Here is a 27,952-nt window from a genome sequence, read left to right on the forward strand (position 1 = left end):
TTGGGCACAAACATTTTGTCACTTATATGTTAAAACAATTTAAAAAAGCTTTTCCCACCAATTTTGAATACCGGAATATAGGTAATTACATCCAAAGTGATTGTATCTTCTCCAACGCCTCAGTGAGAAAGAAACCGCATTCGTCATACTTAATTTTGTTTCTCTTGTGGTTTGACCATGAAGACACAGTTCATCTAACAGACTGTTATTTGAAGAGGACTGTCCTTGATCTGTGATTGAATCAACATACATGGTAACTGCAAGAGCAATACTTGTGGCTCTAAGAAAAGTGTGTTGCTGCAGCTGTGACAACAGACATAATTTGTTTGAAATTGTGTGACAGCCTACTACCCACTACACATACCAGACATAAAATGTATGTCTCACTATAAATCATTGTTGTGGTTGCTTATCATTTGTAATTGAGCAGATTCCACTATATAATATGGTAGATCGAAAGGACACAAAGAAAGCTAATCTTCTTGGAACAGGAACAACTATTCATCTGTGTGTATGTACTGAGTGTCCCAACTACAAGTTGTCAGGCATGTTTTCCCTGGTGTTTTGGCAGATATTTGCTATTTTATCTTTGCAATGTGTAGTTGGCGTCAGGCCAAGCAAGTTCTGCTAATCACATCTTTAATGCATCGTCCAGTGTCAGTGCAAAGCATTGGTTTGTTTCCCATTACAAACAAAATTAATTGTAAGTAAAATTTTGTGTGCCCATTCGATAGAGCAGTTACAGATTAGTGTACTGCAATATGTGTTTTGTGTATATGTATTAACAGAGACAGTAAAACATAAAGAATAACCAGGACTGCAGCGGCAACAGAGCAGTACTGCTGCATGGCGGTAGCAGTCAGCACGGTTGAGGGCCATGCTGTTGCTGCTGGAGCATTGCTTATTCTTAGTGTTTTACTGTTCCTATTAATACATATTGCTAAAATTAATATCACACGAGAGTAGTTTGGGACCGCTCTACCCCAAGTGGGCACATAAAATTATACTTTAAAAATAATTTTGTTTGAAATGAGAAACAAACCATCACTTTCCATCAACATTGGGCATCGAATGAAAGACATGATAAGCAGTAATTGTTGGGGTTGACCCGCAGCTATACACTGCAAAAGCAGACTTGCAAATCTCTGCAGAAACATCAGAGAAAATGGCCTCTCTAGCTCTTAGGAGGGAAACCTCGTATTTTCTGCAAGATGCTGTACTATGCAAGGTGGAGAGTATTATCTATTTTCACTCCTATTTTCTTTGTGTATTGAGTGGGGGAATATTGGCTATCTATATCCTTCTGCGCCCCCAAATCTAGCATGTCTTATTCTCTTGATCCTGCTGTGAGATAAACATTGGTAACAGAATAATGGTTACATGGTCTTCTTTGGGTATAGGTCCTCCAGATTCACCCGCGAGAGATTCACAAGAACTATGTCGTCTATTTTCCATGGACTCCTGTTCAAGTTTCCTGAGCATTTGTGCTACACTTTCTTCATATGGCTTATGATGACCTACTGTGATTGTAGCATCTCTGAATCGTTTTGTGTCTGTGGTAACACCTACTTGATATGACTTCCAATCATTGGAACAATGCACCAGAATTGATCACACTAGTGTCTGCTGGTTCCCACCTCCTTTTAAAATCTCACAATGCTGGTTAATCACTGGTAATATTTCGTGATGTAGCAGAATTAATAAAATTTCTTTATTATTACTGTGTTCATTTCCTGGTATTGCATGAAGCATAAAATATTATTTTGGCCTGCACAAATATCGTTATTCATGTCTTCTTTGTTTTTGTAGTTCTAACAAATCAGCAATGTTGCTTGTAAGCTTTCCTGTTGTCTGAATTTAATTTATGAATTTACATCAACTGATCCTAAATCAAATACATGTGACTAATAAAAAGGTAATTACTAAAAAATATAAATTTAAGAATAATTAAAAGTGTTGCTAAAAACTGTATTATGGAGATAATTTTTCTCTGCAATAGAATCAACAGCATATGGATGGTATCACAATATTTATGACAAATACATGGAAATAAAGAATCCAATAAGTTCATTTTACTGCTCACAGATTGTAATTAGAATGTATAGCTCTGAGTTCATACACAACACACAAACATTTTTTGACAGAATTAATGCACTAATGGAGTAGGTTACTGAGCTTACAAAATCATGTACTTTGCCAACAACTACTGCTGTCTTTTTCTTGTCAGTTCTCTTGAAAGGAATAATAAAAAATAGTCTCTAATTAAAGATGCCCCTTTCTATCTGCTAAAGGGAATGGTTCTTTGCCATTCCAGGGCATTCTGTCTGAGCAAACTCTTCCCAATACTTCTAACCATATAAATTAAAATGAAAGTGCTCCCTAGCTCCCAAATAAAATGCAGGGTAGAATAAGTGATGCTGTTCTCTGTGTTTCTGCAGTATGCAGCTCCTGCCAACAGACATGTCTGGTCAAGATGCCACACACTAAGCAGCTCTCAGTTCAAGTAGTTGGGCAAATAAACAGTGGTTGTCCCCATTTCTATAAACACCAGTGTTGTTGCATGGCCTTCTATCAGTACATTTAATGGGTAGCAATTATTATAATGCTCTTTTATATTTATGTTGTTATTTGCAAGGCCCTGACTTGGTTGATTTCTGCATTCCCCACTACGTGTCTTGTCCTGAGCTTTTGGTGGACTCATTAGCTCAGTGTGTTGTCTGCTTTTGCTTCGGATGGCTCACTGTTAAGAAACATGTAACGTAATAAAACAGTCCAAGACTTTACCCCGTTTCGTAATTTCACCTCTCAATGATAACTATAGGTGATATGAACAAAAACGCTATAGGTGTTTTCTCTAACAAGGGAAACTCCCCATTGCACCCCTCTCAGGTTTTGTGGTAAGAGGGCCCAGTAGACAGCCTGTCGAAACCTAATCACAGATCAAGCATGAAAACAGGGTGTACTGAGTTGTGGTGAGGGAAGCACAATAGAAACAGTGAACGGTCTAATGAGAAGTCGCAACAATGGTGTCGTGGTTAAGTTGTCACATGGTGGACTGCCAAATGGTAGTGTTCTGCTCATGGTGTTGGGCTGCCAATCGGTTGACCTGTGTTCTAACCTCCCTCATGGTGTGTGTGTTTTTTCCCCTCCATTGTTGTATTCAAATTTGTATTTGTGTCATGGTGAAATGTCGGTTTGCAAGAGGTGTAAGGAAGGGGCCTATAATGACAATTGAGTCTGCACAGCTACTCTCCTAGCAGCCAAAAGGAAGTGGCTTTCAAATGAGAACTGCAAACATTTGTGGACAAGGTGACAAGTCAGCTGAATCCTTAATCGGAAAAACATCTGTTGTGCCATACATGACATTAGTGACAGTAAGTGTGTCTTATAATGAGAATCTCTTACTGGTGCACCTAATTTATACACCTGGTTAGTGAGTGAGATATGCCTCCTTGTTTGGTTTAGGTGTTCATATGAATGTGAATATGATCACTCCCAAGGAAATGATGAAAACATAATAGTTTGTCACATAAGCTGCAACAAATGAATGCAACTGTTTCACAATCACAGTTTCTCTGTGTTCTGTCAAAACATATGTTTTTAACATTTTTGAAGTTGCATTTTTTTTTTTAAGTTTTCACTCTTGAATTCCTTTATTTGTTGTTCTGTGGGACCAAATTAAGGAGAAGTCTCCATGGTCATGGAACAAGTCAATACATGAAATTATAACACAATATTAGAAACAGATAAAATTAAATATAAAAAAAACATATTCAGGTGACAAGTCGTAAGTTTAAATGAAGAAAATCAACAATGCAACACGAATTCACTTAATTTTTTAGCTCTTTCAGGAGCTACTAGACAGAATAGGAGGAGTAAGCCATGAGGAAACTCTTCAGTTTAGACTTAAGAGTTTGGGCTACTGCTGAGATTTTCGAGTTCTTGTGGTAGCTTATTGAAAATGGATGCAGCAGAATACTGCACTCCTTTCTGCACAAGAGTCAAGGAAGTGCATTCTACATGCAGATCGGATTTCTGCCTAGTATTAACTGAGTGAAAGTTGCTATTTCTTGGGAATAGGCTAATATTGCTAACAACAAATGACATTAAAGAAAATATATACTGTGAGGGCAATGTCAGAATTCCCAGAATATTGAATTGTCATTTCTGTGAGACACCTATGTGGTATCTCACCTGCACTCACTATTCATCACATTTACTTCCATTGGTAACATATTCTGACCACATGACTCACATTCCATAACCAGTTCATAGTATGATGAACTGCCAAGACTACAGAAAGAGAACAAACATTTCAGTGACCGGACAGACAGTTCATTATATTGTAAAAAATAAATAAATAAAACTAAATGGCATGGGAGAGCTTTGAACATGGCTTGTCCACTTCACAGTCCAACACTGTGACCACTTAACCACGATGCTGCCACTGCTGATGTTCGCTCAATGTTGCACTTATTAAGCTCGGACTGTTCATTGTTTCTGTTTTGCTTTTCCTTCCACAATTCAGTTAATTTTCTTAGCATTTTTATGCTTGGTATGTGCTCAGTTTTTGACGGGCTATCCACTGTATACGGATCTCCGGGCGAGGACTACTCGGGAGGACGTCGTTATCAGGAGAAAGAAAACTGGCGTTCTACGGATCGGAGCGTGGAATGTCAGATCCCTTAATCGGGCAGGTAGGTTAGAAAATTTAAAAAGGGAAATGGATAGGTTAAAGTTAGATATAGTGGGAATTAGTGAAGTTCGGTGGCAGGAGGAACAAGACTTCTGGTCAGGTGACTACAGGGTTATAAACACAAAATCAAATAGGGGTAATGCAGGAGTAGGTTTAATAATGAATAAAAAATTAGGAGTGCGGGTAAGCTATTACAAACAGTATAGTGAACGCATTATTGTGCCCAAGATAGACACGAAGCCCATGCCTACTACAGTAGTACAAGTTTATATGCCAACTAGCTCTGCAGATGATGAAGAAATTGATGAAATGTATGATGAGATAAAAGAAATTATTCAGGTAGTGAAGGGAGATGAAAATTTAATAGTCATGGGTGACTGGAATTCGTCAGTAGGAAAAGGGAGAGAAGGAAACATAGTAGGTGATTATGGATTGGGGCTAAGAAATAAAAGAGGAAGCTGTCTGATAGAATTTTGCACAGAGCATAACTTAATCATAGCTAACACTTGGTTCAAGAATCATAAAAGAAGGTTGTATACATGGAAGAATCCTGGAGATACTAAAAGGTATCAGATAGATTATATAATGGTAAGACAGAGATTTAGGAATCAGGTTTTAAATTGTAGGACATTTCCAGGAGCAGATGTGGACTCTGACCACAATCTATTGGTTATGACCTGTAGGTCAAAACTGAAGAAACTGCAAAAAGGTGGGAATTTAAGGACATGGGATCTGGATAAGCTGAAAGAACCAGAGGTTGTACAGAGTTTCAAGGAGAGCATAAGGGAACAATTGACAGCAATGGGGGAAAGAAACTCAGAAGAAGAAGAATGGGTAGCTCTGAGGGATGAAGTAGTGACGGCAGCAGAGGATAAAGTAGGTAACAAGACGAGGGCTGCTAGAAATCCTTGGGTAACAGAAGAAATATAGAATTTAATTGATGAAAGGAGAAAATATTAAAATGCAGTAAATGAAGCAGGCAAAAAGGAATACAAAAGTCTCAAGAATGAGATCGACAGGAAGTGCAAAATGGCTAAGCAGGGATGGCTAGAGGACAAATGTAAGAATGTAGAGGCTTATCTCACTAGGGGTAAGCTAGATACTACCTACAGAAAAATTAAAGAGACCTTTGGAGAAAAGAGAACCACGTGTATGAATATCAAGAGCTCAGACGGCAACCCAGTTCTAAGCAAAGAAGGGAAGGCAGAAAGGTGGAAGGAGTATATAGAAGGTTTATACAAGGGCGATGTACTTGAGGACAATATTATGGAAATGGAAGAGGATGTAGATGAAGACGAAATGGGAGGTAAGATATTGCGTGAAGAGTTTGACAGAGCACTGAAACACCTAAGTTGAAACAAGGCCCCGGGAATAGACAACATTCCATTAGAACTACTGACGGCTTTGGGAGAGCCAGTCCTGACAAAACTCTACCATCTGGTGAGCAAGATGTATGAGACAGGTGAAATACCCTCAGACTTCAAGAAGAATATAATAATTCCAATCCCAAAGAAAGCAGGTGCTGACAGATGTGAAAATTACCGAACTATCAGTTTAATAAGTCACAGCTGCAAAATACTAACGCGAATTCTTTACAGACGAATGGAAAAACTGGTAGATGCGGACCTCGGGGAGGATCAGTTTGGATTCCGTAGAAATGTTGGAACACGTGAGACAATACTGACCTTAAGACTTATCTTAGAAGAAAGATTAAGAAAAGGCTCTCCCCGATGTTATTCAATCTGTATATTTAGCAAGCAGTAAAGGAAACAAAAGAAAAATTCGGAGTAGGTATTAAAATCCACGGAGAAGAAATAAAAACTTTGAGGTTTGCCGATGACATTGTAATTCTGTCAGAGACGGCAGAGCAGTTGAACGGAATGGACAGTGTCTTGAAAAGAGGATATAAGATGAACATCAACAAAAGCAAAACGAGGATAATGGAATGTAGTCAAATTAAATCGGGTGATGCTGAGGGAATTAGATTAGGAAATGAGACACTAGTAAAGGAGTTTTGCTATTTAGGAAGTAAAATAACTGATGATGGTCGAAGTAGAGAGGATATAAAATGTAGACTGGCAATGGCAAGGAAAGCGTTTCTGAAGAAGAGAAATTTGTTAACATCGAATATAGATTTATGTATCAGGAAGTCGTTTCTGAAAGTATTTGTTTGGAGTGTAGCCATGTATGGAAGTGAAACATGGACGATAACTAGTTTGGACAAGAAGAGAATAGAAGCTTTCGAAATGTGGTGCTACAGAAGATTGCTGAAGATTAGATGGGTGGATCACGTAACTAATGAGGAGGTATTGAATAGGATTGGGGAGAAGAGAAGTTTGTGGCACAACTTGACTAGAAGAACTGATCGGTTGGCAGGACATGTTTTGAGGCATCAAGGGATCACAAATTTAGCATTGGAGGGCAGCGTGGAGGGTAAAAATCGTAGAGGGAGACCAAGAGATGAATACACTAAGCAGATTCAGAAGGATGTAGGTTGCAGTAGGTACTGGTAGATGAAGAGGCTTGCACAGGATAGAGTAGCATGGAGAGCTGCATCAAACCATTCTCAGGACTGAAGACAACAACAACAACAACAACAACAACATCCACTGTACTATCTTATCACTAGATCTGTGATGTGATATACTCAAGAGGTTCACCACAGTTCTTGTAAAAGGGTAGTATAGGGTTCTTTCCCTTTGTTTTAGGAATTACCTTGCATTTATCTACCTGTACAGAAAGTTGTAATTCATGTCCTCAAATGGAAATTTTTCTCCAAGTCGTTCTTAATTTCTGTAAGATCTTCAGCGATACTTAAAAGTAGACAAGACAATCATCTATGAATGCTACTGATCCTATCCAAGTCTTTCATGTATAGTGAGGGCATTAGAGGTCCTATTATGTGTCTTTGGGGAGCACCTGATGTTACTTCTTGTTTCTGCAGAACACTTTCCATCTAGTAGAATGTACTGGGTTCTGTAAGATAAATGTTCTTTGACGTAATTACACATCTGCAAAGATACTCCATAATATCACATATTTTTAAGTAGCAGACAGTGTAGTATAATGTCGAACACCTTCCGGCAATCTGGAAAGGTGGAACCTGCATCTGTTGTTTCCAGAATGTGATGTATGAATAAAGCAAGCTGTGTTTCTAGACCTTGTGCATATTGACTCAATTTAACTACAGTAACCATATGTGTACATGTAGATGTATATTATCTGCAACATATGGTGTTAGCTGATTAAATTTCCTCAAGAGGGTATTATATAAGTAAAAAATACCAGTTATGGTTCATTAATTGAAATCTGATAAAATTTATGTACCACCTGTTCTGCTGCAACCAGGACACACGTAATTTGCAGAAAGTAGAGATTCTAGCTGTAATTATGTGACACTTTTTGTTACTTTTTTGTCTTCATGTTCTCCGAAAATGTATAACGTATGTTGTAAAAAAAAGGGGAAAGGGTGACAAGAAAAAAATATGGTCTTCCCTGAGCATCAAAACATCTGTCATCCAAGTTCACAGGCATGTAGGCTGATCTTCTTTTTTCATTTTCACAATAATTTTCGTTTTGTTTAAAATAACAATACATAAATTTCATGACAGTTTTCTTTTTATTGCCAGAGACTAAAAAGTGTTGCAAGAAGTGTATTTTGAACCTATACACATATATAGAGGTTCACTGTGCTTTCAACACAATACTCATAGTTCATGACCTGGATCCCAGTAAGTGAAGGGCTTTCCCACATAAAGTACATATACAACAACAAAAAAATCACAAATTCATCAATTTCTTTGAAACTATTTGTTTGTTGATCTGATGTACCTGTACTAGTAATTTCCTTCCATGTTCCATTCACAGATTGAGTGAAGGAAAAATGAAGGTGTGTATGCCTCTGTATGAGCCCTAATTTCTCTTATCTTCATGGCCCTTACATGAAATGTATATGTTAGCAGTAGTATAAATTCTTTTTTGCAAATATCAGTTCTCTAAATTTTCCCTATAGTGCCTTTAATCTGAACTGGTGGGGTCCACTACACTTGAGCTCTACTGGAGAATAGTTCACACTTGTGTTCTCTACCCTGTCTCATTTATAGTTGAGCTACACTTTCTTAAAATTCCCCCAATAAACCAGAGTATGCCATCTATCTAACCTGTTACCATCCTTACATGCTCATTCCATTTCATATTGCTCTGCAAAGTTATGCCTAGATATTTAATTGACATCATGTGAGGAAGTGCAGTACTAATGCTGTATTCAAACAACAAGGGGATTGCTTCTCCTACTTGTCTGCATTAACATACATTTTTCTACATTTAGAGCAAGCTGCCACTCATCACACCAACTAGAAATTGTGTCCATGCCATCTTGTGTTGTTCTGCAGTCACTCAACATTGATACCTTCCTGTACACCACAGCATCATCAGCAGTCATAGATTGCTGCTCATCCTGTCTGTCAGACCATTTATGTATATAGGGTGTAAGAGTGATTCTATCACAGTTCCCACTCGAGATGATACCCTTGTCTCTGAGGCATTCATGATGATACCCTTGTCTCTGATGAATGCTCACCATCGAGAACAACATAATGGATTCTATTGCGTAAGAAGTCTTTGAGCTATGCACATATCTGGGAACCTATTTGTATGCTTGAACCTTTAAGTCTGCAGTGGAGCACCTTGTCAAATGCTTTCCAGAACTCTAGGAATATGTAGTCTGCCTTTTGCCCTTCATCCATCTTTTACAGGGTGTCATACAAGAAAATGAGTGATGCTTTCAAAATTCGACATGTGTGGACAGAAGCCCTTTCATCTCGAGTAAATTTATTATATTTGATCTGTGAATATAGGCAACGGCCTTACTGCAGTGGATATACCAGTTCCTGTGGTATCACCGAAATTAAGCACTGCCGAGTGTGGTCGGCACTTGGATGGGTGACCATCCAGGCCGCCATGCGCTGTTGCCATTTTTTCGGGGTGCACTCAGCCTTTTGATGCCAATTGAGGAGCTACTTGACCAAATAGTAGCAGTTTCAGTCAAGAATACCATCATAAAGACCGGGAGAGCGGTGTGCTGACCCCACGCCCCTCCTATCCGCATCCTCCGCCAAGGATGACACGGCATGGTCCCGGTAGGCCACTCCTGGCCTGAAGATGGAGTGCTTTGAACTGTGAATATGTTAAAGAATTCTGCAGCATTCCAATGTGTAGGATATTGGTTTGTAATTTTGTGTCCATTCTTTTACCCTTCTTATATAAAGGAGTCAACTGTGCTTTTTTCCAGTCACATGGGACTTTGCGTTGGACAAGATATATGCTATAAATGCAAACTAGTTAAAGGGCCAATGCCGCAGCATACTCTCTGTAAAACTGAACAGGTTTTCATCTATTATGAAGCAGATCTTGTGTCAAGAGTTGTAGATCCTGTGATATAATTTTGATCACCGTACTTCAATCCCTTTGCATCAATGGGTAATCCATGGTAATTCCTTACCTGTCATAAGAGGCAACTGAAAGGAGTCTTATACCTAGTCAAGTTTTGCTCTTACGTTGATGACTCAGCTATTATTAGAATGCCCACTAGTTGTAGTTCATTTCACAATGTTTCCCATGACTTTTTGGTTTAATTACCAGTGGTCCCTTTTTAGGGCTTGACCTCCACTTTTCTAAACTTCACAGAAGTGCTGGCTGTTTGGGGATGTCTTACATGGTGCATGATTTATCCACTATGCTTCTGCACGTACTATTAGACTGGATTTATGTCCACCTCCGATAACCATTCCATCCTGTGGGAGGTCATCATGTACCCTCATCGTCGTAGTCCCCTGACAGTGCTGCTAATGCTAGAGTTGTAACCTCACCACGTATGTTGAAGAGTAGGTGCTTGTCCAATTCGCAGCACTGGGACTATGGTCAGTGGCCAAAATGTCACATAGCCTTTCACCATGATGGGATAATCCCATGGCGAGAGCCTCCAGTCGAAGTGAGTGGCATCAAGACAGATGGTCAGCAGTGAAGCAGATCAAACTCACCCATACTGGTGGCTGTACCAACCCCACTGTCTCAGCAGATAAAATACAAGAATTTAATGCAGAGCCTTGTAACGCCATGACTTTTCTGTCTTCGGCTACGTGATGATATTCAGGCAAGGAGATGTATAGGTAGACATTTCTCCCAATTCTTGGTATGCTCCTGGATTGCTAGTGTCTTTTGCAGCAACAGAGCCATAATTGTTATTGAAAATATTGAGGATGCTGCTGCAAGAACGAACCTGTGAAATTGATCTCAGCTGATCAAAACTTTGGACGCTGACCAATCGCATGCAGTTCTGGCCTGTGACAAGTGCAAGGATAAACTATTTACTGTCCCTCCTCACTAAAAAGGCAGCAGACTTCCATGTCTTCTTTCATTAGAACCTAATGCTACAAACAGATGAACTATGCTCCAACTTTGAGCAGTGTGGAGTACATTTTGTTAGATGGCAGTGTTTTACCTGAGAAAGTTAAGTTCATGGTTTATAGGTGTGTTATCAAGTCCTATAATGCTCCTCCTAAGAGATGCTTCAGTTGCCAGAGGTTAGGACGCATGTCCTTCTGCTGTGCTAATGGCACCACTTATGGAACATGTGGAAGGACAATGCAAGAATACAGCCCATGTGAACAAACCTTTATGTTCGTAAATTGTGCAGATCACCATCCCCCTTCTACACTGACATGTTCAGTTTTCGGGAGAAAGAAGAGAATTCAGGAATATAAAACACTTGACTACCTTTTTTGAGATGATGCCAGGAAAAAGCTTGAATGATTCCACTCAGTCAATATGACATCAAATATTGTGTCAAAGTCCACACTTAGTGTGATAAAGGGTACCAAACAGCAATTTCTGGCCCTGGTCAGTTGTCAGTTACTATTTTTCAGTTGGGGGAGGGGCATCAACTCCTTAAACCCCACATCAGCACACTAGTAGCAACCACCCCATTGGTAGAGCTGGTGATGCCTCATCCTACTGTGTAACCACTGTGGAAGAGGATGCCTGCCAAGGTGGTGCCCCCTCCCACCCAAGACCAAATAGACCATCAGTCTACCACCAGCTAGTGGCTAAAGGACCCACAGCCTGCCGATCGTAGAGTCCTCTTCTGCCACAGAAGTCAAGACAGGAAAGTCCTCACAGAAACCAAAACCTCACATAGACAAGAAGGAAAAATCAAAAGTTAAACTGGATTCTACTGCTCTAGTCAATCTGCCCCCCCCCCCCCTCCCCGCCCCCCCCAGTCAGGCATCTAAATACCACTTTCAATTGGAGCATGACATAACAGCCAACACAGTAAGACTCGGTTTTTACAGTTTCTAACACACAATTCAAGAAAACGTGAAGTTTTAGTTTCACAGAATGGGCATATGATTGGTTAAACTGAACAGTTTGAAATTCTAGGTGTTCAAATAGATAGTAAACAGTCGTGAAAAGCCAACATTCAGGATCGTGGTCAAAGACTTAATGCTGCCGTCTTTACTATTCAAACTGTAGCTGAAGTGAGTGATCGTTCAACTCGTAAATTAGTCTACTTTGCTTATTTTCATTCGCTAATGTCATATGGTATTATATTTTGGGATAACTCTTCCCCGCCGGCCGCGGTGGTCTCGTGGTTCTAGGCGCGCAGTCCGGAACCGTGCGACTGCTACGGTCGCAGGTTCGAATCCTGCCTCGGTCATGGGTGTGTGTGATGTCCTTAGGTTAGTTAGGTTTAAGTAGTTCTAAGTTCTAGGGGACTGACGACCACAGCAGTTGAGTCTCATAGTGCTCAGAGCCATTTGAACCAAACCTCTTGTCGACTCCTGTTCATGAGTCTTGGTATTGTGACGTTGGCTTCTCAGTATATATATTCCTTCCTGTCATTTCTTGTTAACAGTATTAGCTTATTCCCAAGAATAAGCATCTTTCACTCAGTTAAAACCCGGGAGAAATCAAACCTGCATTTGGATAAGACTTCATTAATCTTGTACAGAAAGATACTGCTGCATCAATTTTCAATAAGCTATTGCTCGAATTAAAAAATCTTAGCAGTAATCCACACACTTTCAAATCAAAACTGAAGAGTTTCCTCATGGGTCACTCCTTCTACTATGTCAAGGAGTTCCTTGAAAAATTAAGCTGATTCTTGTTGTATTGTCGATTGCCTTAAACTTATGGATTGACTTTCTTCGTTTGCATAAACATTTTATTTTTTTTATCTGTTATTACTTCTTTGTTGCAATTTCATGTATTGACATGTTCCATGACCTTGGAGAATTGCTCCTCAATTTGTCCTACGAAACTTGACATGTAAATAAATAAATAAATAAATAAAGTAATTTTATTCCTGTTTCTCCTTTGCTGGTTTCTCAGACCTCAGTCTGATGTTCTTTCAGTGGACATATAATGGCTACCATTGCCATCTAGTCGAACTACGTCAGTCTGAATAGTCCAAGAATTTTATGTTTGATTGATTCTTATATGTACAATTGATTCTTATATGTACATGTAACTTTCTGCCAAAGTTTGATGAAAAACTTATACCATTTACTTTAGGTTTGGTCATTAGTTCCTGCAGTTAACTTGGTGACCACTTCTCATTACGTTGGTTGTTTCAGATGGCTGAACTGCAGGATAGTCTTACAGGGAAAGAAACTGAGGCAGCAGAGCTAAGAAATCAGATTGATGATTTACAGTATGAGCTGCTTAAAGTGCAGTCCCGTAATGACAAGCTGGAGAATCACTTAGCAGAAGCTTATGAGAAACTCAAAGCATACCAGCAAATTCATGGTGATGATAAGGGTGTTGTCAAACCTGTTGTCACCACAAGTGTTTCACAAAAGAAGGTAAGAAATATCGTATAGTAATGTTCTCTTATGTAATGGAAGTTTCCTATAATGCCTTCACATGTGCTTGCTGTTTGTTACCTGTGCCATTTATTTTTCTCTCATTTTTGTAATTATTTGTTTGGTCTGTGGTGTTTTTTTGTCCAGTGATTATGAAGTTGCATGTGTGTTATTACATGTGCCTGTTTTTGATAGACCTTCAGTGTCTTCCATTGGTAAGTTACTTTCACTGTTTGTTTGAAATTGTCACCTTTTCTTTAATAGCAGTTTTTTTTATTTTACATTTGATGGTTTCTTTTCTTTTATTATCTTTGACATGCAACATCTTTTGCTGTTTGGATAAGTACCTTTGTTAAATAATTTCCCTATTCAGCATCTGGCTTGCTCAGGATGTCTATGATATTTCTCCATTTTCCTGTTTTCCCACCATTCGTCTTCTATAAATATTTTGCTGCAGTTAAGGTACCTTCTCCATAAGCTCATCTTTATTGAGTAAATGTAGCTTGCTCTGTTTCCCTCTTGCTCTCAAACTTGGCCTCCATAATTGGTTTTGGTAGTCTTCCCTCTACCATTCTCTTTTTATGTCTAAACCATTTTACTCTGTTCTTAATTCTCTTAGTCAGCTTTTCAACTCCAATTTTGTTTGTAATATCTGCATTTCTAACACCCCCCCTCCTCTCTCTCTCTCTCTCTCTCTCTCTCTCTCTCTCTCTCTCTCTCTCTCTCCCCCCTCTCCCTCCTTCCCTCCCTCCCTCCTTCCCCCTCTCCTCCCTCTCCCTCTCCTCATTTTCCCTTACATACTTCTTAGAAATTCCAGTTTACTGGCTGGGATTCTGCTCTCCTCTCTTCTTGTCATTGTCCAGGTCTCTGACGCATGTGTCATTGGGCATTGGGTGTAAAGTATGCCATGTACAGCATTTCTGTTCATTTTACTGGCACCTCCATTTCCCAGACTGAGCTCCTGTCACACTGATAAAATGCATTGCTGTGTTGTACTTTTTCACTAACTTCTGCCTCCATTCTTGCATTTTTCATTATCACATTTCCTAGATACGTAAAGTTGCCCCCAATTTCAATATCCTATCATTTAATGTTAATTTATCCTTTGTCTTTTCTGTCTCCTCTAGTTGCTACCGTAGTCTTGCTTTTGTCCACACTGCATTTCATTCCATATCTGTCAATCTTTTTTTTTTTTTTTCATTTGAGGTGTCTATTTATTCTTGTTCCTCCTAACTGTTGCATCCCCACACCTGAGTAACAGTAAATTCATCTCCCTTCCTTTATGAGCTTCTTTTGTCTTTCTCATGATTTCATCCATCACCATTATAAATAATAGTGGTATCACCACACTTCTTTGTCTCCATCTCGTAATATTCCTAAGTTTTTTTCCAACTTGGGTCTGAACACAATTGAAACTTTTGTCATACATTGCTTGTACAGTTTCAGTTGTTTGTTTTCCAACTCTCTTTCTCTCAAAGGTTTCCCATACCTTTTCTGTGGGGACAATGTCGTAAACTTTCACTCAGTCAAGAAATGTCATCAGATTTTTGCTATGCACCCGTAGCCTTTCCATCAACTATCTCATACTTAAGATTGGGTCCACTGTTCATCTATCATATCAAGAGTCATACTACTATTTTTCCAACTGACCTTCCACTTTTTCTGTCAATTTTATTTCCAATATCCTTTCCATTATTTATGTTACTTGTGATAAGTGTGTGAGCCCTCAATAGTTATCACATACTTATGTCTCCCTTCTGGAACACTTAACGAAATATTCCCTTTTCCCATTCTTCATGTGCACATTTATGAGTCCATATGCATCTTAGCAATCGATTTAACCATTATAGCCCAGAAAGTCGAGCTGCCTGTAACATCTTAACATTTGTTTCATCTGTCCCAGGTGCCTTTCCTGTTTTCATTCTTCTCAGGGCTGGTTCTTCTTTGGGCATTGTAATGTCATTTTCATCTTTCAGGCCCAGGTCCCCATGGCATTCTATTCCCTTTTCATTGGTGTTTTTTTGCATTTAGTAATTTGTGAAAGTCTTCTTTCCATCCTCTCCTTATCTCCTCTGGTTGCATTATTAGCTCTCCATTTTCCCCTTTTGCTGCCTTTGTGTAAGTGCTTGCCTTCATCCTAATCATTGTAATTCCATACAGCATCCTTTAACCCCAGTACATCCTTTTCCAACTCGCATATGAATTCCTCCAGTCTTTTCCTCTAACTACCAATTTCTTACAATTCTTTTTACTTTCCTGGTATTTCCTTTTACTATGTTCCATTTTAACTCTTCCATTTATGCTATACTTTCTTCTTTTCTTTTACTGATGTCTTCACCAGCTCATTCAACCATGGTATCTCCTTTCCTTTGCCCTTGCATTCATTCTGCCACAGCTGTGCTCTGCAGAGCTTACAAATGGGTCTTTGAACATATTCAATTCTTCTTCCTTAGTTAGTCTTTAGATTTTAAACTTAAGTAACTCCTGAACTTTTATTGTACTGTCATGTCATTTTGTTTCCACACTTCCATTTTATTCTCCTTTCCTGCCTCTATTCATTTCATTTTACCTATTCTCACCTGTGTCACTGCTAGTCAATGGTCTCAATCAAAAGCTTCTCCTGGGAGTGCAGTCACATCTGTCAACTGGCTAAGATTTTGCTTTTCCACCAGAAAGTAGTCATTGACCATCTTTGTCCTTCTCTCTACTGACCCATATCTTATCTTTTGACTGCTTTTCTCCCTGAAGCATGTGTTGCCAACAATCAAACCATTTCTTTCACAAAAATCAATTTCTTACCTTCCTCATTTCCCCCCATATCCATATGTACTAATTATCTCTTCATTCCAATTCTCTCTTCCTTTCTTCTCTTTCCTTTCTTACCTGTGCATTTGAGTCAACCTCTCATGATCACTTCCACATCCATAATTTTTTTTTTTCTCCAATAACTGTAAAAATTCATCCGTGTACTTCTCATTATTTGTCTCCCTTTTTATCAGTGTTTAATAGACATTATCTAAAGTGCTGAACTTGTTGATTAATGTAATCTGATATACCTGCCAATTCTTAAATGACTTATAATATTTATTGTATTAAAAACAAAGATTCCAAGACTTACCAAGCGGGAAAGCGCCGGCAGACAGGCACATGTACAAAACACACAAACACACACACACACACACACACACACACAGAATTACTAGCTTTCGCAACCGATGGTTGCTTCTTCAGGAAGGAGAGGGAAAGACAAAAGGATGTGGGTTTTAAGGGAGAGGGTAAGGAGTCATTCCAATCCCGGGAGCGGAAAGACTTCCCTTAGGGGAAAAAAAGGACAGGTGTACACTCGCGCGCGCGCACACACACACACACACACACACACACACACACACACACACACACACACACATATATCCATCCGCACATACACAGACACAAGCAGACACATTTAAAGGCAAAGAGTAAGGGCAGAGATGTCAGTCGAGGCGGAAGTACAGAGGCAAAGAAGTTGTTGAAAGACAGGTGAGGTATGAGCGGCGGCAACTTGAAATTAGCGGAGGTTGAGGCCTGGCGGATATCGAGAAGAGAGGATATACTGAAGGGCGAGTTCCCATCTCTGGAGTTCGGATAGGTTGGTGTTGGTGGGAAGTATCCAGATAACTCGGACGGTGTAACACTGTGCCAAGATGTGCTGGCCGTGCATCAAGGCATGTTTAGCCACAGGGTGATCCTCATTACCAACCAACACTGTCTGCCTGTGTCCATTCATGCGAATGGACAGTTTGTTGCTGGTCATTCCCACATAGAAAGCGTCACAGTGCAGGCAGGTCAGTTGGTAAATCACGTGGGTGCTTTCACACGTGGCTCTCCCTTCACCAACCACTTTCTCGAACGCCTGGAATCCGTACCCAGTCTGTTACCCCCGGAAACCATCTTGTAACCATTGATGCCACTTCCCCATACACGAATATCCCGCACGTCCAGGGCCTCGCTGCAATGGAGCACGTCCTTTCACGCCGATCACTTGCCACCCTACCTAAAACCTCTTTCCTCGTCACCTTAGCCAGTTTCATCCTGACCCACAACTTCTTCACTTTTGAAGGCCAGACATACCAACAATTAAAGGGAACAGCCATGGGTACCAGGATGGCCCCCTCGTATGCCAACCTATTTATGGGTTGCTTAGAGGAAGCCTTCTTGGTTACCCAAGCCTGCCAACCCAAAGTTTGGTACAGATTTATTGATGACATCTTCATGATCTGGACTCACAGTGAAGAACAAGTACAGAATTTCCTCTCCAACCTCAACTCCTTTGGTTCCATCAGATTCACCTGGTCCTACTCCAAATCCCATGCCACTTTCCTAGACGTTGACCTCCATCTGTCCAATGGCCAGCTGCACACATCCGTCCACATCAAACCCACCAACAAGCAACAGTACCTCCATTATGACAGCTGCCACCCATTCCATATCAAACGGTCCCTTCCCTACAGCCTAGGCCTTCGTGGCAAACGAATCTGCTCCAGTCATGAATCCCTCGACCATTACACCAACAACCTGAAAACAGCTTTCGCATCCCGCAACTACCCTCCCAACCTGGTACAGAAGCAGATAACCAGAGCCACCTCCTCATCCCCTCAAACCCAGAACCTCTCACAGAAGAACCCCAAAAGTGCCCCACTTGTGACAGAATACTTCCCGGGACTGGATCAGACCTTGAATGTGGCTCTCCAGCAGGGATACGACTTCCTCAAATCCTGCCCCGAAATGAGATCCATCCTTCATGAAATCCTCCCCACTCCACCAAGAGTGTCTTTCCGCCGTCCACCTAACCTTCGTAACCTCTTGGTTCATCCCTATGAAATCCCCAAACCACCTTCCCTACCCTCTGGCTCCTACCCTTGCAACCGCCCCCGGTGTAAAACCTGTCCTATGCACCCTCCTACCACCACCTACTCCAGTCCTGTAACCCGGAAGATGTACACGATCAAAGGGAGAGCCACGTGTGAAAGCACCCACGTGATTTACCAACTGACCTGCCTGCACTGTGACGCTTTCTATGTGGGAATGACCAGCAACAAACTGTCCATTCGCATGAATGGACACAGGCAGACAGTGTTTGTTGGTAATGAGGATCACCCTGTGGCTAAACATGCCTTGATGCACGGCCAGCAAATCTTGGCACAGTGTTACACCGTCCGAGTTATCTGGATACTTCCCACCAACACCAACCTATCCGAACTCCGGAGATGGGAACTCGCCCTTCAGTATATCCTCTCTTCTCGATATCCGCCAGGCCTCAACCTCCGCTAATTTCAAGTTGCCGCCGCTCATACCTCACCTGTCTTTCAACAACTTCTTTGCCTCTGTACTTCTGCCTCGACTGACATCTCTGCCCGAACTCATTGCCTTTACAAATGTCTGCTTGTGTCTGTGTGTGTGCGAATGGATATGTGTGTGTGTACACCTGTCCTTTTTTCCCCCAAGGTAAGTCTTTCCGCTCCCGGTATTGGAATGACTCCTTACCCTCTCTCTTAAAACCCACATCCTTTCGTCTTTCCCTCTCCTTCCTGAAGAAGCAACCATCGGTTGCGAAAGCTAGTAATTCTGTGTGTGTGTGTGTGTGTTTGTGTGTTTTGTTCATGTGCCTGTCTGCCGGCGCTTTCCCGCTTGGTAAGGCTTGGAATCTTTGTTTTTAATACATTTTTCCCATGTGGAAGTTTCTTTCTATTTTATTTACATTATGATATTTATTTATTTATTTATTTATTTATTTCATTTCATTTCATTCTGTTTGTAGCCTGTCACCTACAATTCAGATATAGGCTGCACTGTTTCTTACAAACCACATCTACTACCACAGCAGCTACTGTTACGAAAACTTCAGCTTTTGTCTGTCACATTCCACAACACTCTCCATTGCTCCCCTGTTCGTAGGTGTGTCCTGCAGTTTCCTTGGGCACTTAGTGTGTTGTGGTTATTTCCCTCTCTTCCTGTGTTTCTGACTCTGGTTGCAGGGAAGGATTCCCCTGTGGCAAGAGTAAGCACAGCCACACGCCAGCCCATGTCATCCTAGTTCTTGTTCTTTGGGTGGCGAGACATGACCTATGGCTGTGTTTCTCTCTGAAGTTGTTAGATGACTGCTCATAAGGCGTTGGCAGTTCTTCCGCTACTGCTGTTGACCTCAGCTGCGTTTGCTCCTAAACCTTCCTTGAGTTGGAGTCAGCAATATTGTCCAAGATATGCCATTCTGTTTCACAATGCAGTGTCTACTTGATATTGAATCTTCTGTTCAGATTCAGTTGCTTCCAATCGGTATGAGCTCTGTTGGCATGCAGCGGAAATCCCCAGATGGTGTGTTCTGGTATACCTTCTTCACCATAGGCACACTTGGAAGTCTGTCGTCGACCAATTCAATGGCAGTAGACAGCATAGGCCATTGACCAGTTGAGATATGAGTCAGTTCTGTTGAGGGTATCAGGTGCTTCGTTCCCAGTCTCTCATATATTTGACAAAAAACCATAGGCGTGCCTCGCTGTTTGGGCATCACCCCAATCATTTCTGCCATAGGAGGAGGAGGATCTGATTTTGAATTTGCTGCTTGCTTGTAATCCATATTCCTGTTAAATTTGGCACATCATGATATTGTTCTCAATATGATACATAGCCACCTTTTCTGTATCAGGAGATCGAGTGGATGCACTCCTGTCAGCCGAAGTAGTATTCCGCGATACACCATGTTAATTATCTGTCCTGGTCTTATGAGCAAAAGTTTATAGGCTGAAGCACTCACACAATATCTCATAATCACAGTTAAGATAGCATTATGACACATTCTTATTGTTTGCATTGGCAGCATAAGATTGTAAGTGGTGAGACTAATAACTGTTTTCATCATATTCCTTGCTCTCATCTTCATTTCTTCAATATTTACACCATAATTTTGTTGTTCATCCAACAAGACTCATCTGATGACAGACTTTCTCTTTATGAACTTGTTGCTTACTATCATGATTTGGTCTCTTAGAAGATTGCTCTTTAACAGCATATACAGCATTAAACTTTCAAACCACTGTAGAAATAACACCACTGGACAGAACGACATCAAATTGCAATCAAACATTATCTGAGAAGGGGGAAAACGTATGAAAGAAGAAATAAATAGTTACAAAATATAGCAATAGATGGCGCTGTAAGCATCATAATTTAATAGTGGTCAACTACAAATTACCAGCGAATCATACAACAGTGCCTAAGCTGTATGTTTGATGTTAAACAAACTGTACTACTCAGCGTGGGTGTACAGGTGTGATACTGTTAGTTAAGCAAGCCCATTCACCACAGCAAGGTCATACCACATTGGATGGGAAAAATCAGTTTTTAATTCTCCTGAGGCCAAAAACTGCATAGAAAAACATCAACCAAAATCAAAGTGGATTATTAATTTCAGTGTGACTGGCACAAAACATGTTCAGTATGCTGTCCACTGGTTTCTGCAACAAGTTGAAATTGAGAAACAGCATGTTTCACAACTGATCAAAGTGTTTCCGAGGCCAAGTTCAGAATGTGTTTGGAACTTCTGCAGAGTGACCTGTGCACAGTCATCATTCTTGTAATATAGCTTTACAAGCAGAGCGCAGTACTGCATTGAGATAGTCATGGTGAACGTCGCAAATGCGAGAGGAGGAAAAGCCTTGTACCCGGCATGTTTATACTAACTTCAGTGGGTCGTGTGCATGACAGGTGTTTTCATTTATTTATTCTGACACATACAGTGCCATCTATTGATCAAATTTCACACAAAGAAGAAACACGAATCAGCTTAGGGTTGTCATAAAAGTTTAAAATATGGTACATACTGGTTTGTTATGAAAAGTAGCGCTGTTAACAAAGTGATTCTGTTGACACTGTGGCCTGGTATATACCATATTTTAAATATGTTTGATGATACTGGTGTTCTATTTATCTTTTGATAATCCCTCTATGGTTTCATTATACACTCCTGGAAATTGAAATAAGAACACCGTGAATTCATTGTCCCAGGAAGGGGAAACTTTATTGACACATTCCTGCGGTCAGATACATCACATGATCACACTGACAGAACCACAGGCACATAGACACAGGCAACAGAGCATGCACAATGTCGGCACTAGTACAGTGTATATCCATCTTCCGCAGCAATGCAGGCTGCTATTCTCCCATGGAGACGATCGTAGAGATGCTGGATGTAGTCCTGTGGAACGGCTTGCCATGCCATTTCCACCTGGCGCCTCAGTTGGACCAGCGTTTGTGCTGGACGTGCAGACCGCATGAGACGACGCTTCATCCAGTCCCAAACACGCTCAATGGGGGACAGATCCGGAGATCTTGCTGGCCAGGGTAGTTGACTTACACCTTCTAGAGCACGTTGGATGGCACGGGATACATGCGGACGTGCATTGTCCAGTTGGAACAGCAAGTTGCCTTGCCGGTCTAGGAATGGTAGAACGATGGGTTTAATGACGGTTTGGATGTACCGTGCACTATTCAGTGTCCCCTCGACGATCACCAGAGGTGTACGGCCAGTGTAGGAGATCGCTCCCCACACCATGATGCCGGATGTTGGCCCTGTGTGCCTCGGTCGTATGCAGTCCTGATTGTGGCGCTCACCTGCACGGCGCCAAACACGCATACGACCATCATTGGCACCAAGGCAGAAGCGACTCTCATCGCTGAAAATGACACGTCTCCACTCGTCCCTCCATTCACGCCTGTCGCGACACCACTGGAGGCGGGCTGCACGATGTTGGGGCGTGAGCGGAAGACGGCCTAACGGTGTGCGGGACTGTAGCCCAGCTTCATGGAGACGGTTGCGAATGGTCCTCGCCGATACCCCAGGAGCAACAGTGTCCCTAATTTGCTGGGAAGTGGCGGTGCTGTCCCCTACGGCACTGCGTAGGATCCTACGGTCTTGGCGTGCATCCGTGCGTCGCTGCGGTCCGGTCCCAGGTCGATGGGCATGTGCACCTTCCGCCGACCACTGGCGACAACATCGATGTACTGTGGAGACCTCACGCCCCACGTGTTGAGCAATTCGGTGGTATGTCCACCCGGCCTCCCGCATGCCCACTATACGCCCTCGCTCAAAGTCCGTCAACTGCACATACGGTTCACGTCCACGCTGTTGCGGCATGCTACCAGTGTTAAAGACTGCAATGGAGCTCCGTATACCATGGCAAACTTGCTGCGACTGACGGCGGCAGTGCACAAATGCTGCGCAGCTAGCGCCATTCGACGGCCAACACCGCGGTTCCTGGTGTGTCCGCTGTGCCGTGCGTGTGATCATTGCTTGTACAGCCCTCTCGCAGTGTCCGGAGCAAGTATGGTGGGTCTGACACACCGGTGTCAATGTGTTCTTTTTTCCATTTCCAGGAGTGTAGTAGGACATCTTTTAAAAGCAGACCGGTCATTACTGACCGAAACTGTTAGTCTAAGAACCTAACAATTTTGTGATCATAGACAGAAATAAAAGAAATTTATTCCACACTTCCTGAATCACTGTTATGTTTGTGACCATGACATATGTTATGTTAACTTTTATGTCTGTGTGTGGTTTTTTAATATATATCAGCCATTTTTATTTCCAGCTGCTTTAAATGTTTAGTTTTTTTTCCATGTATTTTTAGCAATTGTTAGGTTTTGCAAAAAGTATAAAAGTTTATTAAAGTCAAAATGTAATTATAAATTATCGCACACTATTTTCTAATAGTATAATTTTTGCCTGTGATAACTATCAAGCATGGCTCTTGGCACATGGCCAAAGAAAAAATACAGGGTGCCCCACACAAACCTCCCCGATTTCAGAGACCCAGGGGAGGAAGAATTTATTTATTTATCATCAATACACCTCTACTTGTGAACCAATTGTAGCACGAAGAATATCAAGTCTGTAGTCAGTTTCTTGCCAAGTTCTTTGTAACATTTCCTCTATCATTTTTGCAATTGCATTAGTGATACAATGTTTCAACATAGGAATATCATACACTTCGGTTGCATACATGTGGTCTTTCACGAATCCCCGTATGAAGAAATCAAGTGGCATAATGTTGAGTGTACGTGGCGTTCTATCTAACGATTGGGAAATTTCCTATTCAGGAACTTGCGAACAGCCGTTGACAAATGCATCGGAGCTCCATCTTGTTGAAAAATGATGTTGAGTTGCAAGTCTTGTATCTGAGGGTACACAAACTGCTCCAACATGTCCAAATACACTGACCCATTCACTGTTTATTCTGCAAAGAACAACATTCCAACAATCGTGTTGTGCATTAGCCCGCACCAGATGTTTAGTTTAGGGCTATCACTAACATTTTCAATGACAATGTGCGGATTTTGTGAACCCCAAATCCAAACATTAGGCCTATTACTCCTTCCTGATAGATGAAAGGTTGCCTCATAAGAGAATAAACATCTTTCCATGAAGCTGGCATCCATATCAATACGCTGGAGCATATCCACAGCAAATTTTTGTTGGCGTGGTTTGTCATTCAGTGTCAAATGTTCCTCACATACGAAGATATGGTGAACTACATGATTCAGTGTTGATCGAGGTACATCAAGTTGCCTAGATGCTTGACAAATTAACTTATGTGTGCTTCTGAGAAACATTTGTCTGGTGTCCTCCTCTGTCTCTACTAAAACTCCAAAACATGCACTACCAGAATGTTTCAGAACACTTCATGTTGCAAGAAACTTCCTATACCATGTCTTAATTTTTTTTCATATCAGGTGGATCACATTCATGCACACAACGATAATTTCTTTGTACAGTAATCATCAATTTTGTTTCTGCAAACCACGCTACTGCTTGTGCACACTGCTGTGGTGTCTCCATTTTCACTTCATGTGATCATGGTGCACTCTAGCAACAATACTTGACACTTCTGATGCGGGAACATAAATTTTTTGAAATGCTCTACAATGTGGTGCATTTTTCACTGTCGTATCTACTATAGTTTTTCTCTCCTGGATCCTTGAAATAAGGGTGGTTTGAGTGGGGCACCCTGTATTCTGACCATTAACATTTGTTCCAACAAATGTTTTGTGAAATCAGAATGAAAAATACTCATTGAAATTCATTACAATTCTCCTTGCATAGACTCAGGATCATTGTACATTGTAGAATCATTCTCAGTGTCAGTGTCAACAAAGTTCATGCAAAATTTTGTCATCAATAAGAAATTGTGAAGCCATGTATTTCATTTTTGTATGAACTGAATGAATAGCTGCTTCCCTCCAGCAACTTGATCACATACAACTAATGTGATTTGCTGGCTGATTGAGAAACTCCTTTTTGCAATCTGTTGGATGTTTTAGAAACTACACATCCTTTGCAACACTATGAAGAAACAGAACCAATTGTTTGTCTAGCATCCATCTTCATATCTATTTAGCCAAACTTCATGTAGCAAGGTGTTCAGTGCTGAAGAAGGTGGGCATGACCCATGAACTAAAGCTATTGCGTTAGTTTCCTGATTCCATTACCGCAAGTAATTTCACCCCCCCCCCCCCCTCCCCCCTTCACAAACACCCCTCTCCCCACAGATCAGATTACGACTGTCATAGAAAATTTTTATGTTGACTTATAGCCTTCAGTGATCATGCCTATAGCACACTAGCCGTCGAGGACCCAAAAAGTTTGGTGATATTCCATGCGGTATCGGGATTGCAGCCAGATGATGTCGAAATCTTGCAACTATTTTACTCTCACTGAAAGAGATTCTGCTCTTGTTGACTAGCACCTCCAACCAATTGCCCTAGCTTCCCACATCAAAAATACTAGCCATTTCCTTCACCAAATTTTCACCATTCCTACTCTTTTACCTCCTGGATCCCTACTTTTCACTGCTGATGCTACCTCCATATACACCAACATCACTTATGCCCATGGCCTTGCAACTGTCGAACAGTACCTCTACCAACATCTCTCAGACTCCAAACCCACCACCTCATTCATTTAACACCTTATCAACTTTATCCTAATCAACTACTACTTCTCATTTGAAGGAAAGGTATACAAACAAATCCACAGCACAATCATGGACACCCATGTGGTACCTTTGTATGCTGAACTGTTGTTGCACTATCTAGGGGAGCCCTTCCTAGCCTCCCAAGACTCTCAACCCCCCTACTCTTGTTCAGTTTCATTGATTATATCTTCACGATATCTGCTCAGAGCCAAGACACCTTACACACATTCCTCCACAACCTCAACACCTTCTCTTTTATCCTCTGCACCTGGTCCTCCTCTACCCAGTACACCACCTTTCTGGATGTTGAACTCCACAAATCTGGTAGTTCCATCCACATGTCGGTTCACGTTAAACCCACTAGCCACCAACAGTACCTGCATTTCGACAACTGTTATCCCATCCACACCAAAAAAATTACTCTCATACAGCTTAGCAGCCTTGTGGCAATGTATCTGTAATGATGGAACCCCTCAAACCTTGTCCAAAAGCAGATTTGTCATACCATATTGTCATGCACTCTCAGTCCTCCCACCACCCTCAAGAATCAGCTAAAAAGGAGAGCCCTTCACCAGGGTTTTGTGTATTTGCCATCCTGCCCTAAAATGAGAGACATCATACGCAAGATCCTTCCTACCTCCCCTAGAGTGGAGTCATGTCACCCGCTCAACCTACACATCATCCTAGTCCATCCACACGCCACTTCCACTCCCAGTCCCTAGCCACTGAGATAATATTCCTGTAGCAGGCTAAGGGGCAAGATGTACCCAATTCTCCCACCCAGCACATTCTATTCCAGTCCTGTCACGGACTTATCCTCCGCTATCAGAGGCCAGGCCACACTACATGATAAGCAGCCATGTTACATACTATCTCCACATCAAACACTTCACAGCTTTTTTTGCCAGTACAACTACCAACCAGCTGCCCTCTGGGCTGAGTGACCGCTGCCAAAGTGTTGCCAAGAACAAAGTTGACCACCCAGTGACACAACATGCATTTGAGCACAACGGTTCAATTTCAGTTGCTGCTTCTCAACATATACGCAATACTACTTGGCCATAATATGATTTTCTTACAACAGTTCATGGATACATGCCGTGTTTACACTATGTGTTAATGCGTCAGGATTGGCCAGGAGGGGAAAGCAGTAGGCACCTTTTGAGGTGAAGAATAAAACATAGTTTAGACTGTATGAAGTTTTGTTGCTGTAAAGAAAGGCAGGCCTGGAGAAGCCGCTGAGACTGAATGGGCAGCCATTCAAGAGAGCAAGTGAGGAGGGCGTCTGTTCGGTTTGGAAAGAGTGAACGGCGTGTCTGCTCCGGCAGCTGGCCATGGTTCCACCCCCACTTGACAGCCTCCAAGCCTCCCTGTAGGTCAGTCAGATCGTAAGACGCATGGTCGGTAGCGTTACATGTCAGTAACATGCGAGTTTAACTGCTGATGGCTCAACACGCGAGTTTCAGGGTGGTTCTATCTGGTTCTGGGTAATGCGACTAAGACGCTGCAGCTTACCGCCAGGCAGAGGGCACTGATGAACACAGTGAAAAACTAAAAATCAAACTTTATACTAATAAATCCATTCAGTATTGGCCCTCACTGTACACCCTTCTCCCATTTGCAGGAGTGAGGCATGGGGGGAGATGGTAGATACTACTAAGGGGCTCCTGCAAAGGATGGCCTTACATAATTTTAACAATACATCTTGATTATTCTTATATTCGTGTTAGATTTGTATTAAAAAAAGACAATAATTAGGTGATGAATGCTTGCTTGACAAAATTTGGATGACGGCGGATGGTGCGAGGTGGTGTGGAACGCTGGGAGTAGCACGCTGGTTCCGGCAATCAGCTGTTAGCGGTGGCAGCGGCGGAGGTCGCTGACCATGGCAGGCAGCAGCGCACTGTGACGCATTACAACTCCCGCTGAAGCGTATAAGTGAGGGTTTTGGAAGGGGCGATGCACAAATCAGAAGGGGATGGGGGAAGGGGTTAACATTGGCGGAGCACTTCACAAGCATATTAAATCTAAAGGAGGGCCATGCCTTTCCTTTTGGGTAGATCATCTTTATTTCCTATTCTTTTCTACTCACCACTGTCTCTTACTGACTACTACAGTATGGGGGCAGCAAGGAACACTCTTGCTCCCATTTCTTGCTTAAGCATGGTATTCCCCAGGAAGTTGCTGTTCGGGGACAGCAGGAGGGGGCAACCAAAGTCGCGCAAAAAGTTCTTTTCTATACTCTACTCCTAGTGATAAACCAATAAAGATAATATCTAAAGGAGTAATACAGAACTAGGACAAGCATGCGAACACCTCCTCAATGGGGGTAGTGTTATCACAGGGAGAACTATTAAATAGTAAACTGCTGCCATATTAAGTTGCTT

The 27,952-nt window shown here is 41.6% G+C and overlaps 1 protein-coding gene across 5 annotated transcripts in view; it reads left to right on the forward strand.

Annotated features, from left to right (window-relative positions):
- The window catches only part of LOC126272043 (E3 ubiquitin-protein ligase Bre1), a 263,497-nt gene that overhangs the window by 47,325 nt on the left and 188,220 nt on the right, over positions 1-27,952 (forward strand). For all 5 annotated transcript variants that reach the window (XM_049974561.1, XM_049974569.1, XM_049974584.1 and 2 more), the window contains exon 6: positions 13,330-13,557. In XM_049974561.1, coding sequence (XP_049830518.1) covers positions 13,330-13,557 — 228 coding nt within the window. The remainder of the gene's footprint in view (positions 1-13,329; positions 13,558-27,952) is intronic.

This window comes from Schistocerca gregaria, chromosome 1 (assembly GCF_023897955.1).
Source record: "Schistocerca gregaria isolate iqSchGreg1 chromosome 1, iqSchGreg1.2, whole genome shotgun sequence".
Taxonomy (NCBI): domain Eukaryota; kingdom Metazoa; phylum Arthropoda; class Insecta; order Orthoptera; family Acrididae; genus Schistocerca; species Schistocerca gregaria.